The 18068-nt window shown below is 39.3% G+C and overlaps 1 protein-coding gene across 3 annotated transcripts in view; it reads left to right on the top strand.

Moving 5' to 3' along the window:
• The window catches only part of LOC102224400 (kinesin-like protein KIF26A), an 83923-nt gene extending 76112 nt beyond the window's left edge, over positions 1 to 7811 (top strand). For all 3 annotated transcript variants that reach the window (XM_023352681.1, XM_014476209.2, XM_023352680.1), the window contains 5 exons: positions 19 to 3265; positions 4006 to 4199; positions 5366 to 5389; positions 5658 to 5808; positions 5906 to 7811. In XM_023352681.1, coding sequence (XP_023208449.1) covers positions 19 to 3265; positions 4006 to 4199; positions 5366 to 5389; positions 5658 to 5808; positions 5906 to 6090 — 3801 coding nt within the window. In that variant the 3' untranslated portion in view covers positions 6091 to 7811. The remainder of the gene's footprint in view (positions 1 to 18; positions 3266 to 4005; positions 4200 to 5365; positions 5390 to 5657; positions 5809 to 5905) is intronic.
• The last annotated feature ends 10257 nt before the right edge of the window (positions 7812 to 18068 follow it).

The raw sequence follows: 18068 nt of genomic DNA, 5'->3' as shown, positions 1-18068 counted from the left end.
TTTTGCTCTTCTTTGAAGTATGCATCCAGTTCATCTGGAGGGGAAAGTTCCTGTGAGGAAGGCAGAGTTCGACGGCCTCCACACTTAAGACCGTTCCACCCTCGGACAGTAGCCCTGGATCCAGACCTGCCAGCTCTCCTCAGCGACCCAGAATACTCTTCAAGTAGTGAACAATCTTGTGATACCGTCATTTATGTCGGACCTGGGGGAACTGCAATTTCAGATAGAGAGCTTAGTGACAATGAAGGCCCACCTGCCTTTGTTCCCATAATCCCCTCGCTTAACAAGAAGAGATCTGCAAAAGAGGGCCCTCAGGATAGAGACCAGTTCTTTAAGTGCAACACATTTGCTGAGCTGCAGGAGAGATTGGAATGTATAGACGGTAGTGAAGAGCCCACTGCCTTTGTTGGAGAAGGCAAGAGAAACCAGGCTAGCCCTAAAACAGAAAAATCCAAGGAAAACCAAGTCTGTAATTCACCAAAGACTGGAATAAATCTTTACAACAACCAAGAGGGAATCTCAACTAAACAATCTATTCCTATTCAAATATCCTGCAGTGCCAATGTTATACCCAAACTTGATGCCAACAAGAGACAATGCATGCCTTCAGAAAGGGTTCCAGCAGAGACTGTCCAAAATGTATGCAGAACCAGTGCAGATGGAGAGAAGGTGCTGATGTCTGAAAGCCAGGTCACCACAAACAGATCAACAGCTCCCATAGCCATAAGCTCTGAGCCTGTAGTAAGGGAGAAAGTTTATCCCAATAAGAAAGCTTTGCCGAAGCCAGCTCCACCTCCTTCACAACAAATGGAAAATCCTGAAAAAGGAGAACGATCAGGCACCAGGATGCCACCAGTGGGAATGAGCCACCAAGCTGTTAAAAGAAGGGACCCTTGCACATCGCCTTTTCTCAGAGCACCTGTAGAGGTGTGTCAAGTGCGCTCAACTTTAAGGGAAAGGTGTTTGGATCGCGATATCCTTAGAGCTACTGTCACCCTACAGCAGCCAGTGGAGCTGAATGGGGAGGATGAGTTAGTGTTTACTGTTGTGGAAGAGCTCTCCATTGGTAGTATTGTAGATAAGGGTCGGCCATCAAGCATTATTAGCTTTAACAGTGACTGCTCACTTCAGGCCCTGGCCTCTGGTTCTAGGCCTGTCAGCATCATCAGCAGCATCAATGATGAATTTGATGCCTACACATCAACTGTGGGAGGATCTGAGGTCAACATTGCCATGGTGACACCCACCCAGGAGAGCACAATGGAGTGTATAGACAGCAGGGGTTCGTCTATCAGTTCTTGGTTGAGTGAGGTCAGTGTCTGCACCTTGGAAAGTGAAGGGGCCCATTCAACAGATGTTTTCCTTCCACAGGCCCAACACATAGGGCCAGAGTCCACCTTTTACTTCGATTCCCTTGAAATGTTTCATTGTATGTCATCTACAAGAGATGCCAAGAGCTCCTTAAATGACAGTGGATTCAGTTTTTCTGAACAAGACAGTGACAGTGCCACATCAAGTAAACTGTCATTGTCGAGATGCCCCCAATCCCCAGAATCAACCAAAGGGTCCCTTCGATTTACATCTAAATTATCCAAAGCTCACTCAGTGAGCTCCCCTCCACTTCCACAGGGCTCCTCGATTGTCCACTCTAGTCTTCCCAGGAAGATTAAACCTACCTCATCCATCTCTCATAGCAGTAGCAGTAGCAGCAGCAGCAGTAGAGATCCACCGAGGCAAGAAGCTAAACAGGAGGATCCCTGGCAGCGCGTCAACAACCACGCAGAACCTCAGACTTCTGACAGCAGCACCAGCAGATTTCTCAGAAATCCCCCCTGTGGTGTCTTTTCCAGCAAAGCATCTAACAACAGCAACAGTGTACCTCACCCTCCCAAGGTACAGGGGTCTACCTCATCCCAGAGAGTGGTTGATGGCTGTGAGAAGTCAGCTACCAGAAATCCACCCAGCAGAATGCCTCAGCTGAGGCGAGGAGCCACCACCCTGGGAACGGTGCCTGTTATTCATTCCTCTTCAGATCACAAGGGAAGCCAAGATATTGCTTCATCTTCTGGAAGCCTTAAATTCTCCTCGCTAGGGAAAAACAACAAGGCTAACTCACAGAAAGCAAGTAATCTCCCCAAGCCTGGTTGCACCTCACCACCTCCTCCTCCAGTTAGGAAATCAAGCCTTGATCACAAGACTAAGATTTTGCTGCCCCAAAGTGCCTTAAAGTCAGCATATGGAGTGGCAGTGAGGACCTATGGGGGAAGGACAGCTGTTTCAGAGGATGAACTTGAGGTACATCGTAAAGCAGACTCTACCAATTTCAAAACCTCCAGCCTCAACACAGCCAAAGTTACCTCTAGCCTGAAGGCCAAAGGTTCTAAAGGAGAGGTTGGTCTGCATTATGGCAGCCAAATGTCACTTGAAAGGTGTGAAAGCCTTTCTCTCTCTGGCTCCAGAGCTACGCTTAGCAGGGAAAACAGTGGAGCAAGTCTGGGTAGCAAATCCAACAAGTCAATTCCAAGATTTGGTATTCCTAATTCATCTAGTTCTCCGATAGCTACCTTCCAGTCTACTCAAAGTGGAGGAAACAATACTAAGCCAAGTCAGGCTAAGACCTCTGTAAATACAAGAGCATTAGGAGCAGTTAATGGGAATAAAGCACGCTCACTATCAGCCAATAACTCCAAGGGCCTCAGCTCCTCTACTAAATCTTTGGCCTCTCCCGTGACCCGGAATACTAATGCCAACCTCCCGCCAACAGGTCGAATATCAGGCTCTCGGACTACTGCTCCAGTCCCAAATAAACCTGGGAGAGGGACTATCATGGGCACAAAGCAGGCCATTAGGGCCGCAAACAGTCGTGTCAGCGAACTTGCAACAGGGAACATATCAGGAAAGCATGGGAGAGGTTCAGGAGATTCAGACAGCGGGAATGACAGTGGAGTAAATGTGGCTGATGACAAGTCCCCCACAGCCATGCTACCTTCTCCGTACAGTAAAATCACTGCACCCAGACGGCCTCAGCGCTATAGCAGTGGTCATGGCAGTGACAACAGCAGCGTGCTGAGTGGTGAACTGCCTCCAGCCATGGGCCGCACAGCTCTGTTCTACCACAGTGGAGGCAGCAGCGGATATGAGAGCATGATCAGGGACAGTGAAGCCACAGGTAGTGCTTCGTCTGCCCTTGACTCCATGAGTGAAAGTGGGATTTCATCTTCAGGCAGAGCAAGGAGCTCCAAGTATCCCAAGAAAAGAGCTAATGGTAAGAAAAATAACAGATGTAATGGACGCACAGATAATAACAGAGAAAAGACATAAGTCGTTGGTTTTAGTCCAAAAATGAAAGGCTATTGGTTGAAGACCACAAAGCATGCGAGAAACTGCAATATTGTTATGGACATGTCAAGTTTACTGCTAAATTAGCCTTTGGCTATCCTAAAAACATTGACAGAATGTAGTGTTTCAAGTCAAAATAGGACACATAAAAACTTGTGCTTTGTTTAATTTTTTGTTGGATTGAATAATGCAATGTCTGTAAAAAAGACAATAGGGCAGCTACAGCTCATTCCATATTTCTAATGCCAGAGTTCTGACCTACACCTCAAAAATTAATCATATCGTATTAGTCTTTAAACACTGCCTTTGTTCCCTCTTTTTAAAGTATAGATTTTGAAATATTGCTTGTATATTGACTCCAAAAACTGGTATTAAGCATGGCAGCTGACCCTTTAGCTGGCATGTGTAGAAACTGTTCACTCATTCAAACCACTGCAACATTACTGTTTACTACAGCCTTCCTGTAAATACGGTTTGATTAGTTCATTTTTGTCTTGGCTATTCATTTGTTTTCATTTGAAACAATTCTTCTTCAATGACGCATGTTATTCTTGTAATGTACTTTATTTACCTGCGAGACTCTTTGGATAGCATTGTGTAAGCTTGCCTTGTCCTTAACCAAACATAGAAAATGCTTATCTAACTGCATGGTATGCGTATTTTAAGGCTTCCAGAGAAGGCGACTTATTCCTGCACCCCTGCCAGACACATCATCCTTGGGGAAAAAGGTGGCCCCAGCAGGCCAGTGGGTGGACTTGCCTCCTATGTCTGGACAGTTGAAAGAGCCCTTTGAGATCAAAGTATATGAGATTGATGATGTGGAACGGCTCCAAAGACGGCGTCAGGAGGAAACCACAGAGGTGAGCGGAGGGTCAATCCAGATTTTTTGCAGCTCATGTTGCTAAACTTTCGTCATGTCTGGGTGAAGGGCTTGTGACTTCTGCTTGTTAAGCCTGTTTTGCAAGTGCAGTATTATTGCCACACATTCTCAAGATGTGCCACAAAGATTTACAGGACTTTGTGAAAATAACTTGAATCTTTTCCATCTAATTTCCTTTTAACAAGTAGGACAAGAATAATATGCCCCAGACGTTTGACCTTCAGTTAGCTCAGCAGCAAATCCTGTCGTTAAAATGTCTGTGTCCAGACTTTGTGCTTGGTATTTTGGTAGCATTCCCCATGAATATCAGAAGTCTAGTGCACTGATAAGGGTGTCCTGATTTGAATGTGAGAAGACCAGGGAGGTGTGTAAAAATGAAAGCAAAAGACGGACATAAATAGAGTGACCATATGGACATATGCAAATACATTCTCACTTTACTAAAACCACTGCCAAATGAATTCTCCCGTTAGGTTTCTTTTAATCTTTTAATAATTTGTTGAAAACAATAAATATATTTCTTTAAAAAAAAAAAGAATACATTGATTGAAAAATATTAACAACCAATTAGAAAAACCATTACACTGTCTTAAACAAGAATTCACACACTCAACATTTTGTCATACTACAACTACAATCTTCAGGGTATTTTTCTGGGATCAGATTAAAATCTAAATTTAGAATCTTTTATTTTGGTATACTTCAATAAAATCCAGAACTCACCTAAATACAGTAGAAAGACTGACCCTGCACTTCATCCATTCCTAAAGTGAAACAAGGTGGTGAAATCATCATGCTGTGGCAATGTGTTTCTTCTACAGTATTAGGAAAGAAATAGATTTAAAGGGAATAAGAATGTATCTAAATATCAGGCAATTCAGAATGATGTCACACGAAGCTTTTTGTTGCTCTATTATATCAAACCCCATTAAAATATATGTTGTAGTTTGTTGAAGACAATTAAATATTTTCTCTAGGCACTGTAAATTTTAAATATGTCCTGTTTCTTTAATCAGAAGTAATAATGTGATTTTCTTTTATTGGCTTGCAAAATTTTACTGCAAGCTACTACTAAAACAATATTTATACACGGTTTATACATAGCTATCATTTACTGATCCAACTTTTTGTCTCAATTTCTTGCAGCAACCCTACCAAGAAGTTGAAAAGGTATGCTTTTTTTCATATTGGCTGAGATTCTGGATTAAACAAATCTAAATTGATACTTCATTCATTCATTCATTCAAAATATAACACTTTCAATATGCAGTTTGTGGTCTAGATAGACAGAAAAAGGAAATACACAGGCTTGACTCAAAGTGCTTACTTTACTGTTATACTCTTCACAATTAGAAACTGGTTGTTTACTCTCTCTTAATGGATTCTACAGAATCCTCTGGCTACTGCAATGAATAATCCCCTTTTTATCCTGTTTTAGGGTCTGGTGTATTTTAACAGCAAGTGGAGGTTGCTAGAGAGAAGGCAACAGCAGGTGAGGGAATTAAGAGCAAAACATCAAGTGTTGTTGGAGGAGCTAGAGGACACAAAGATTCGACTAATGATGGATCCGAGCAAGTGGGTTGGAGAATGTAAGTCATTGTCACTTTTGGTGTACTGATATTTCAGTCCATAGCCTAAAAAATACATTTGTTTTAAGTCCTAAGACAAGATCTCTTGTCTCAACAGTTGATGTGGACCAGAGTATGGATAAAGAGTCTCCAGAGTACCTGGAGGCCTTGGCACAGGCCACAGAGGAGTTGGAGTTTTGCGTCAATCTTTGCAAGTCCCACGTCATGATGGTGACTTGTTTCGACATCAGCATGCCGTCGACACCCGGCACTCAAGAGGGACTGCGGGAAGTTGAAGTCTGAGGACAAAAGCAAGTAGGAATCTAAAAGAAAGTGGAAGTGAGAAGAAAAAGGTAGAAGAGATGTAGCAGTCAGTCTATAGATATCACTGGAATGAAGTACTAAAGAGACGGATGGGGGCCAAGAGCGGAGCTTTACTGAAAAACATAGGAGATCTCGACCATCTGAGCTACAGTGCCTCGTTGTCTAGGACAAAGCAGAGGAATGAAGCGTGAGCACAAACGCTGTTGTCTTCATGGCAAAGCAGTGGCTATCACTTACTGAAAAGTCGACAAACACCCTGAAGTGCCTTTTTTTAATGTTCTTTTTGAGTCATTATTTTTCATACAACGCAGGTGTTTTAAGCATACCTGAACATAACCCTGAACACGTTGCTTTTAAGAAAAAAAATATTTTATACCGCATTGTATAGTGTATTTAAATGAATGTGTGGTGTGTACAATTAACCTTTTTTTAAGTGGGAAAAATAAAGAAAACATAAGAAGCAATAAGCTAATGTTATTGCGGTCCCAGACTTTGCCTTTTCTCTTGTTTCTAACCTCAAGTCAGCATTTTCTCCATGGTCATTCAGCCTCTTGCGCCTTAAGTTCGATTTGTATTTCTGTAGTTTTCTAGACTTTCAAACTGGACTGTATTATTTCATCACAGACCGCCTTTCCTCCTGTCAGCTGGCCTGTAAAAGCTCACAGGGTGGAAATGATTTGTTTTTCCTACAGTTGCCTTTATCAAAATTGGTCTCGGTGGATCAGCTGGTGTGTTTGATGGCAAGCAAAGTTTATTTGAAATGTGCTAACTGATGTTTATCTCCCTGGAAATCAAAAAATGAAGCCAAAACAATCAGAAGGGCACTGTGATGGACATTGAGAGAGTTTTCCACCCTCAGTTGTGACAGTAGGTCTCATCTTTGACCCTTATTTCTCTGCAGATGGTTTGAACTATGTAATGTAAAATACAAATGAGACAGTGCCAATGTGCCAGCCTCTTCCTGTACAGTATTTTTCCTGAACAGTGCTTTTCCCAAGTGCTACCAAGCCTCAGTTCTATGCATTCCAGCACATTTACACTGTAACTACTTTTAAAGTCCTCAGAAGCAACGTTAATCTTTATCTGCAACAAGACTGTTTAGAAAAAAATGGCAACATTTAATAAGCATCTCCCACAATGACTAAATCTGCTTCCTCGGGAAAGGATGCAGGAATGGACGGTGATTGTAGCGGTGTCCAGCAAAAATCAATCATATTGGCTCTTTGAAGCCACCCAAACACGTTTATGAATCAAATGGCTGACACACAGAGAAGAAGAGAGATCTGAGAGAATGATTGTTCCAAAAACATGAAAAACCAGACTGGCTATGATTTATCTTGGTGTGCTTGTTTTGTTTCCTTTTACAAAGATGTACTCTCTCAGGCCCTCACAGAAGATGCTGCATGAGATTTTTTAACCATTTTTACAGATGATTTCTACTCTCCATTTTTACCATTCTAATTTTTTACAATAATTTTGGTTTTCACTAAGGAAGAGGGTGGGCTCATGAATAAAAAAACAAAAAAACAAACAGAGCTTCTTTTCCAAGGTGTGATAATATGTAAGGTCTCGTTTCATATCAAAACCCATATTTTCTAAGATCTTTGTTTTTGTATAGGATTTTCAAACCTTGTGTATAGATGTATAATATGGCAGCTTGTGTTTTTTCCCAGTATCTGTGAATAAAATGTTTCTTCTTACAGATGTGAACAAGTTTGATCATTTCATCATCCAAAATTGAAGGGCTTTTTCCAAGAAAATACAAATCCAGACCAGTGGGAACTTGGGTTACTGAATTACAAGAATTTGTCTTCTTTCACAGAATCACCTCAAATCTGCTTAAATGATTAGTACATTTTTTTTTAAAAAGTGAGGTTATGATAATTCATCACAGGAAAACTGACATGATGCTGGAAGAAGTAATAATATGTCTTAAGTTATACAGGCCCTAATAGTTCTCATTTTGGGACAGGAAAATATGAAACGTTTATATATATATATATATATATATATATATATATATATATATATATATATATATATATATATATATATATATATATGCTCACACGCACCATTGTTGTATGTATTGATATATTCCCTCTTTCGTTGACGTTCACACTCCAGTCCAGTAGGTGGCGGTAAAAGCACCGCCACCTACTGGATGGCAAACGTTAAGCTGGTTTGCCATCCGCCAATAAAATACAAGAGCAAGAAGAAGAGTACATGCGGAAGTAGCGCATACCTCGGACCATAGAGATGAATAGTATTCATGTCTGTGTCTCAGACAAACAGTGCTATAATGGCAGAGGTAGTGGAAAATAATGATGTTCGAGTTATTTTGGTTTTATCAGCCAATACTGAAGCAAAGTCGGCAGGCAAGAAAATTCTCCAACGAATCGTACATCGGTTCTGTAAGGTTATTTCCGGGTAACAACAGAGAATTCAAAGTTAAAACCCAAATTTTCGCAGCCAGACGAAGAATAAAGGACAAACTCTCACTTGATGTGAGTGTGAAAGCTGTGGCGGGTGCATTTTACCCGTACAAAGCGGGTGAGTAATGACTTGTGAAAACCTACTTAAAAAGAAACAGCATAAAAAGGTGCTAAAGTGTAAATGCTGAAGTTACACACAAAATCAAGCATAATTACCTTTACTAATTGATCTCTGACTTGACTATCAATAAGTGATAAAAATGGGATGGTTAGTGCCAGTTACCTTCTTGCAGAGGAACATGTGGTAGTTGCCTTTGATCACAGTTTCATTCAACTGGACATGAGGTCGACTGCAGGCCTTGATCCATTTCAAGCATTGTATTCCAGACTCGTTTGGGTTTTAGAAATGTAATAAACTGTATTCCGCCCTCTACACGCTCTGGGTAGCAGCTGACGGGATTGCATGTTCCCCACTGACGACGTTGGACCGACATTTTTATTATTTTCCTGGAAATCTCTCTGAGCGCAGCCCGCTAGCAATGATGAACCACTGAGGTTCAATTCCTAAAGATAAGGGGGGTATGTTTCTGGACAAATTGCGACCGCTTTTGTCAGTTTGCTGGCAAACCTTCTACAATGATTGACAGGTGCCAATCATGCGAATTCTTCTAGCGTCTAACACCAGGAAGTATTCGCACATTTTCACTTTTTAAACATTTTATTTTACAGACTTATTCTTAAACCAATTTGATCTATAGTTTATTTAAGCACACATGCGCAAAATAGAGAAATTACCTTTTAAAAAAATGTTTATTTAGCATTGATGTTTGCTGCTCATAATGCACAAAGTCTCTCTAAATAAAAAATAGCTTAACGTAAAAAAATCATTCCCAGGGATAAAATAATGCAAGATGATTAAGAGTTCAAGGAGTAATATTTAAATTCAAAATTCCTCCAGACCAAGAAATTTTAATCAGTTAAGCACTATAGTACTTAAATTATTTTTTTTATATAATTCAAGAGACCTAAGGTATCAATATTTGAACTAACTAAAACAGTTTGAGAAAAGGTCATCGCCAGAAAACCTTTAGCATATCTTTTCCATTCTCAGTGTCTGATTCACACATCATTAGTTCAACACCTCATACCTCCATTTCCTGTGTAAATAATCACCAGCGTTCTCTTAAATAGTCACCCATTGTAAAGATTGCTGGAGTTAGTTGATAAAATACTGCTCACATAAATGTTGTTGAGAGTGAACTTGTAAAAGGATGGAAGGCGTCTGCTTTGGCTTGGTCTTTGGCTAGCTGTAGCATCAACCTGCAAGACCAATTTATCTGAATTTAGACTACACAAAGATTCCAGGGGAGTTATCTGCTGCAGGTTTAATCTTTAAGATTATATTGTTTCAACAAAATCTCACTTATAAAACCCAAATTTGTATTCAGTTCAATTTATTGGCAAAGAAATGAGCAGTTGTTTTTATGACCGCTTCTTAAATTTGCTCCAGAAATCTTCTCCAGTTTGTTTTAAAGTATGTTTTTATTTTAATATGTTAGTGATATGCATAGAAAGAAGCCTTCAATTTATAGAAACAGAGAAGTTAGGAAGATGACAGAAACCTTTCTATAAAAGTATAACCTAATTCTACAATAATGCATTTTTTAGCCATTCCCCTATAAATATCTTAAATTCTCAAACAAATCTGGATTAGTTGTAACTTTAACATATTCTCATTTCTAGGGTTCAGTGTATTACAGGAGGTGAAATTGGTGCCATTTTCTGTACTTTTTTCTGTTAACCTGAGTCAGTAAAGGCCAAATACTGAACTTATAAAAAGGTTGAATTTGACAAATGGGAAATGAGATTAGAAGAGAAAGTGCAGGTCTGGGGAGATTAATAACTCTCTGTCTGAACGACCTGCTGCTCAATATGATACACGGAGTCCTGTTCATTAATATACTGTATCTCTGTGGATAAATTCAGCTTGAAGCTTAATCCTGCTGTGCAATAACATCTTGCTTCCCCCGTTTTAATTCCATTTTGATCAAAACCCTGAGAGGTTAATTTGGTTGACTGGAGAGAGCAGCTGGTCACCATGTTTTAGATGCTGGGGGTGACATTTTCTTTCTGATTTGGTGAGTTTGGCACTTTTCCCATCATTGTGAAGATTGGCTCATTGTGTTGACAAATCTTATCAAACTGTGTGTAGTGAAACACATAATTTGCACAGGATATACATTTATTTCCAGTTAAATAAATGTCCTCTTGTAGTTTGTTTCATTACCTTGTTGAACTTAAATCACAAAGTGCGTTGCAAAAGTGTTCCCTCTTTAAAACATTTTCATATTTTGTCATGTTACAGCCATAAATGTAGATTTATTTATTTTGGATTTATTGTGGAAAAGATCAATACAAAGTAGTAGATAATTGTGGCATACATTTGTATTTTGCTCCTTTTATTATATCACTGAATAAAATCAGGTGCTGCTTTTGGTAGGCCTAATGAATATTTAGGATTTGTGATTTTATGTTTGTATAAACACAATTGTTCTGTGAACTCAGAACTTTGTTGAGAATAAACAACGTCTTGAGGAAGAAGGAACAGGACTGAGAGGTCAGGAAAAAGGCTGTTGAGTATAGAACAACAAAAATTTATTTATTTATTTTTTTAAACGTACCCAGATAAAGTTCCTAAGTTTATCCTAAACACACAGCAAACATGTAGACAATGGTTCCTCGAATGGCTTAAAATGTGTTAAGATTACATATTCTGAATGTATCATTTGTATGGGCACAAAATTAATTAATCAAATGACGTGTGTTTTCATGCACCAGGCTTTATTCAGAATAGAATCAGACACATGTAAAATTTCCCTAAAAAACACAGAAGTTGTTCTTCCTTCTGTGTTGAACTCCCACCCCAGAAACCCCAAAGCAGTAGTGTGTTTGTTCTGTGCCAGGTTCTAATAATGATTGAGATGTTACTCCATTCTCTAATTAAAGTACAAACTAAGCATTACATGCTGTTGGTCTTCTTGCATTATGGAACGAGAGATTGAGAGGAAATAAACATCCTTCAAAGTTCTGTGCTGACTCCAACTATTGCACTTCCCTCTGTAATGTTCAATTAGGTTAGTGTGCCAAAATCAGAACAAGTGTTTACACTGTTTGGATGCTTAATCGGCATAAACCACTCCTCTCATTTGAACTACAATTTCAGAATATTCCCTGTGGGGCACATGACATATTTTTATTCCCATAGGCCGTTCATTCTGATTGCTTATGTCCATGTAAATGTGCCAGTTATAGTCAACATATAAAATCTAACATCCTGAATAAACAAGCTCCACAATGAAATATGATAGGGGCAGCATAATGCTGTGGGGATTCTTAAATTTAGAAGGACACATAAATTGAGATTTGATGGGAGCATGGCAATCCGGAAAAGAACCCCGTTCAAAGCTGCAAAAGATTTGAAACTGAGCCAGAAGTTCACCCTGCAGCAGGATATTGAGAATAAACTAGTAAACAGAGTTAGAATGGTCCAGTCAAAGATGAACACTTATGACACACTTTTCAGTTTTTTGAAACTGTGATCATCACTTATTACTTTCTTTTAATTCATACTTACAAATTCGCTGAAAAATGCAGAGAAAATACAATGAAATTTGAGAATGTAACGATACAGGATATATAAAGGTCAAAGGTTGCAAAAACCTTTACAAGACACTGTGTGTGCTAGAGTTGAAACAGTTGGCTGAGGCTGTTCCAGATGTCTTGACGGTCTCTGTCTGAGCACAGCCAGTCCCATATGACCTGACTTGCCTCAGGGCTCTTATCATTAGCGGGGGAGCCGGGGTGTTTGTGAGAATAAAAATGAGTTCACTGAAAAGTCAAGACCTCCTCCCTACACCAGCGTAGCACTAAGCAAGGGTTGTGATGCTCTGAATTATCCGACTATAGTTTCTTAGGTAAAGTTTTTCTTTAATTTATTCAAAATTACCTTTTCTGACTCAGGTCTTTGTAATGCCCTTATTTGCAGACTATGATTTCCTTATTCCATTAAAGTCTCATTGCAGTTTTAAGGCTGCTTTATTCTCTGTTTCATGTTTTCAGTCAAATATTTTCAAAATGAGTTCTTTTTGTTTAATTGACACTTCAAAGAAAAAACTTTCCGTCTCTGTTTTATGTATTTTTTTCATACATTTTCTAATTATACATTAAATTACCTCATGTTTGGAGACAAATTTGCATCATGGGCTTCAGATGCATTTTTACGAGGAAAGCGGGCTTTTTGAACTCTCACTTCACCACACTCACTTTTAGTGGCAGTAGCTGGCTCAGATTGGGATTTACAGCTCAGCAGTCACCCAGATTGGTCTGAGCAAACCAGGCTCGCTCTTTGAAGAAGAGTCATAAACCTGACCACATGCTGCCACTTTTTCCCCATAATTACAACAAGCTGGTGTGGAAGGGAGTCCTTAAATGATCAGAGGCTGGGCAAAACGTTAACCACACACACAGTTTCTAGTTGTGCTTCGGGGGTGTGTGTGAGGGGGTCGTAACTATTGACATTTCCATCCACAAGACAGACTGCATGTGTATGGAGTTTCACAGAAATCTCGCCTGAAAGCTTTCCTCCATCTCTGTTGTAAATTATTTTAGGATGAGTGGTCATTCAGATCTATTAACATGCTGCCACAGAGAGTAAATTAAAACAATCTATTCATTGAGAATTTAATTGATCAAACTTTTTAAAAATTGCTTAAACGTGTTTGGTGTGTTTAATTCAACAAAACATCTAGATAAGGGAGGAAGACATTGCAGTCAGAAGCTGTAACACTGTAGATAATGCACAGCTCATAATTTAACATATTAATATAAATTATGTGAATTAGCTCCCTTGTTTCCCCATGTGTTGACTTCCTGAGTCGTCATCCGGCCTATCTGGTTTGCACAATAATGAGAAGCAGGATGTGGGTCATGAGTTCAAATGGCCTGTAAGCTGCCAAGTTAATGAGTGTTTAGGTAATAAAGACGCTCACTCAGTGACACCCGCACAGACCGCCACTGATGCTGTCTGACTGTGTACAGGCAGCGCTGTTCTCTTGATAACATCTCCTTAAAATATAAGGAAATAAATCAGAAGCAAGTGGGTTTGCATGGAAGATTTTTAAACATTTCTAAACAGAGACAAGCGTACGTTAATTAAAACTACTTTTTCATTGCATTATCATTTTGGTTAGTACATCATGCGCTGACCTTGTCGAAGAAAGCACTAACCTTGTTTCTTAGTCTGTGCTCTGTGACCCCCTGGTCCAGTTCGCTTGTAGATAACCACTGATTTAAATAAAGGCTTTGTTTTGAAACATTGCTTCTAACTATTTTCAGAATGCTGATGTTGGATTTTATGTGCAATGAATATTCATTGTAGTATAGGTTCATAGCAAGTGAACACAAAAATAAAGTATTTTGCTTTGCCAGCGGTTTACTGTGTTTCAGAACATTGTCTACAGGTTAATGGGTTGATATTCTACTTTCCTTTTTAAAAGGTTTGCAGATCAAGTTCCGGATAAACTACCCGTAGAAATAAACTGACTGCTTGGATGGTAGCTGCTTTGTACACAGCCTTGAAAAAATTTGGTTTTGGTTTGACTTTTATTTTATGACCCGAGTAATATATCCATTAACTCCCTCTCTATCGGATTCAGGCCATTTGGAAATGTCACACAGAACATAAAGTTTCTCTTTCTGCCAATGATATGATGATTTATTGCTTTTATTTTGTACTTTCATATGTTGTTACTGTCTGGGCTGCCTATGCTTGTACACAACATGTTCAGAAAAGGTATTTTATTCTCTTAACTCAATCCTACTTTTTTACATTTTACTTTTAAAAGTCAAATGTAGACAAAAGCTCTTAAAGTTGGACTGAAAAGTAAGTCATCACAATAAAATGATCCAGGTAAAAACAAAAATACAATCCAAAACATTTGACAATACTGACAAAAAAATTATAAAAATAATTTTTATAAAGACTTGATATAAATACCTTACAACGTATAGCACATGCTAAATGGGCTGCAGGCGAATACAGTGAAAAACGCTTAATTAAATTGAACAAATAAGTGCTTAAACTGCTTTAAAGCACAACATAAGAAATAATTGTCAAAAAAAATCAAAATTTTAAAGATTGGGGTGTGTATTGGATTTCTTTGTATTATAACATGATTATCATCAACCAAACAGATGGATTTGGGGTTTTGTATGCATTATAAAATGTTTACGCAATGGAGCAGGTTTTTGAGGAAAGTCACAGATGCTAGAATTATGAGGTGAAAATAAATCCTAGTTAGAACTCATGCTGCCTCACTGCCATTGGGGGTGATTTTCAATCCAAGAGATTTACTTCACTTCCTTGCTGGATTTCTCTCTTCTGTGATCTAATGGTAAAGCTTTTGATAATCCAGACATTGAACACGACCTCAAGCTGTGAGCTTAGGTCAGGATACATTTAATTCTTTTCTGTTTCTCACTTAATAGCCCTTTGTCAGGAGTGTCAAACTTCAGCCTTCGAGGTTCAGAGTCCTATGCTGTAACTTTTTAAGTGTCCCAAATCCAACATACCTCACTCGACAGACTGAATTATCTACTCGTACACTCAAGCTCTACAGAGTCTTGTTAATAGCCTAATTATGTGATTCAGGTGTGTTCATCTTATAGTTGTACAGTACCAGCCCTTTAGAACTAGGACCTGGACTACAGAGAGGAGGTGGAGCAGCTGGTGGACTGGTGCAGAGACAACAGCCTGATCCTGAACGTTGACAAGACGAAGGAGATGATCGTCGACTTCAGGAAGAACCGGCCCAGCCACGCTCCACTGCTCATCAACAGCTCGGCTGTGGAGGTGGTCAGCAGCACCAAATTCCTGGGGGTGCACATCACTAACGACCTCACCTGGACTATGAACACCACGTCTCTGGCCAAGAGGGCACAGAAACGTTTGTATTTCCTGCGGAGGATGAGAAGAGCACACCTGCCCCCGCCCATCCTCAAGACGTTCTACAGAAGCACCATAGAGAGCATTCTGACCAGCTGCCTCTCTGTGTGGTGTGGAAGCTGCAGCGCCTCCGACTGGAAGAACGTGAGGAGAGTGGTGCGGACAGCAGAGAGGATCATCGGGGCCCCCCTTCCCTCCATCCAGGACATTTCATCCCAGCGCTGCGTGTCCCGAGGCCGAAACATCATCAGTGACCCCTCACACCCCCACCATGGACTGTTCTCCCTGCTGCCCTCTGGAAAGAGGTTCCGCAGCGTCCGGTGCAGGTCCACCAGGTTCCGAAACAGCTTTTTCCCACTTGCCATCAGACTGCTGAACTCTTAACTGGACTGCACTTAAAATCTGGTCTCCACTTTATACCTTGCACATGTACAGAGCTAAATAACTTATATTTTACTGTCATTCCTGCACTTTATATTTTATATTTTATATTCATATTTTATACTGTATTCTATTTTATTCTGGAGTAACCTCACAATTGAAAGCTCAAAACATTGTCCTGAGCCGTATGCAACGAAATTTCGTTCTGTATACACCCTGTGCATGCAAAATGACAATAAAGTCAGTCTAAGTCTAAGTCTAGAGTTTGACACCTCAGCCTTGTATTTTCTAATCACTTTGTCTCAGTTACCACCCTGCATACAGTTTTTTAGGTTTTGGCATTAACTTTTTTTTTTATATACAGAGCAGATTAACATATTTTAAGGATCATCTGACCAGTTTCAATCATGTTTGACACATCCAGTTCAGCATTCTACGGCGCCAGCCAGAAGATATGCCTTAATTTTCTTAATCTGACCCTGAAAGTCTCTGAAACAACTGGTTTTGTGTGCATTTGTTTATCAAAGAGGCATTTAGTGGCATTGGATGACCTGTTTGGGGTTATTTTCTGTAAATAAGGTGTTTTAGTTTTGTCCCTGCTGCAACAAAACTGATTCAAAAAGCTAAATTACCTCCTTGGTATGTCATTAAGTTTTGCAGGGGCCTGATTAATAAGTATCATTTTGATTCAGGTGTGTTGAACTAGGCAAAGGTCTAAAATCTGCAGGATACCAGCCCTCAGGGACTGAATTTGGACACCACTGCATATAGTCATAAAATATAATCTCACAGAAGAGGTAAAATATTTAAACCACACTCCATACCAGTAGGTAATGCTCATTAAGTAATGCTACTTAATGTTTTTTTTGCCAACTGCCATTAAAAATCAAGAAGAAGAACAATATTTGCTGGAAACATTGACGTCAAAAACTGAACAGTCAGTCATCCTATCAGCTTGTGGATGCTCAACAGATGTGCAGACATAAAGAGCGAAAAACAACTTTTTTAACAACAACAACATTTGCCTTGCTTAGTCAGTTACTTTATAACCAGCAGGCACCTCTGATCTTAAATTTTAGTGATCACCAGGAAGAAACTTGGCTCTCTTCCACCAGTGGACAACAGAACCTCAGCTACAGGGGGCTATCCACACCACCAAGAACGCCTCCCAAAGACACAAACGAGAAGCTGATCATAAAAGGTATTTACTTTACACTCTGACAGAATCCCATCATTTTTTAATTGAATACTTTATTTTGCACAGCATAGTTTATCTATTTAGAATAGAATAGAATTCAACTTTATTGTCATTGCACTGTCACAAGTATAAGCAACGAGATGTAGTCTTGTGTTCTGCATTTTGATAGTTTTATTTATTTGAAACTGTTCTTCTAGGATTGTTTATCTCTTTTAAATAGCAAAAATATAAAGAGTTATGGGTTTAATTGTCCCACTGGGACCATTGGCACATGAATTCAGTTCCAAAAGGAATTTAAAAGGGAAGCAGGTGGAAACAGTAGAATGCCAAGAAAAACAGTGTAGCTCCCAAAATCTGAAAACTAATAGAGACAAAGAGTATCATCTTATCTTACTTCATGTTGTCAAACAAAAACAATGTTTAAAGTATTTCTTTTAAAAGTGATTCTTTCTCTAAGTAACATTTCAAAGATTTGATCATTCAACATCCTGTTTAAGATGTGATTGAGTCTTTTTGTTGCTTTTGTGTTTTTGTCTGAAAGAGGTCTTTCCAAGTTAAACGATAAATGATCCTTAAGCTAAATTCTAATTAAAACTAAAGTTATATTTAGGGATTATCAAAAGAGAAGCACTTTTGTGCTGACTGCGTAAAGCACAGGAAAGTCACAGGATCTCATTAAGGATGCATTGCAATCTGTTCACACACCGGCCATAAAATACTTAATACATGTAAACTGCCTTATTTTCCACATATGGTACATTTTAAACGAAAAGCCTCATCGGGATGTAATCTGAAGTCTGCCAGTGACTCTTTATTTGTGAAACCATTTACCTAATGCAGATTGCTTATGGAGGAAGCCACCTGTGAAGGCTTTGAAAGATTTTTGGACACATTTACATGATGATTATTAAACATCCAGTTTTAGCTTGAATGATTTCAG

Source organism: Xiphophorus maculatus, chromosome 19, assembly GCF_002775205.1.
Source record: "Xiphophorus maculatus strain JP 163 A chromosome 19, X_maculatus-5.0-male, whole genome shotgun sequence".
NCBI classification, from domain to species: Eukaryota; Metazoa; Chordata; class Actinopteri; order Cyprinodontiformes; family Poeciliidae; genus Xiphophorus; species Xiphophorus maculatus.
The sequence above is the reverse complement of the archived record's forward strand: the minus strand, read 5'-3'. Positions and strand labels throughout refer to the sequence as shown.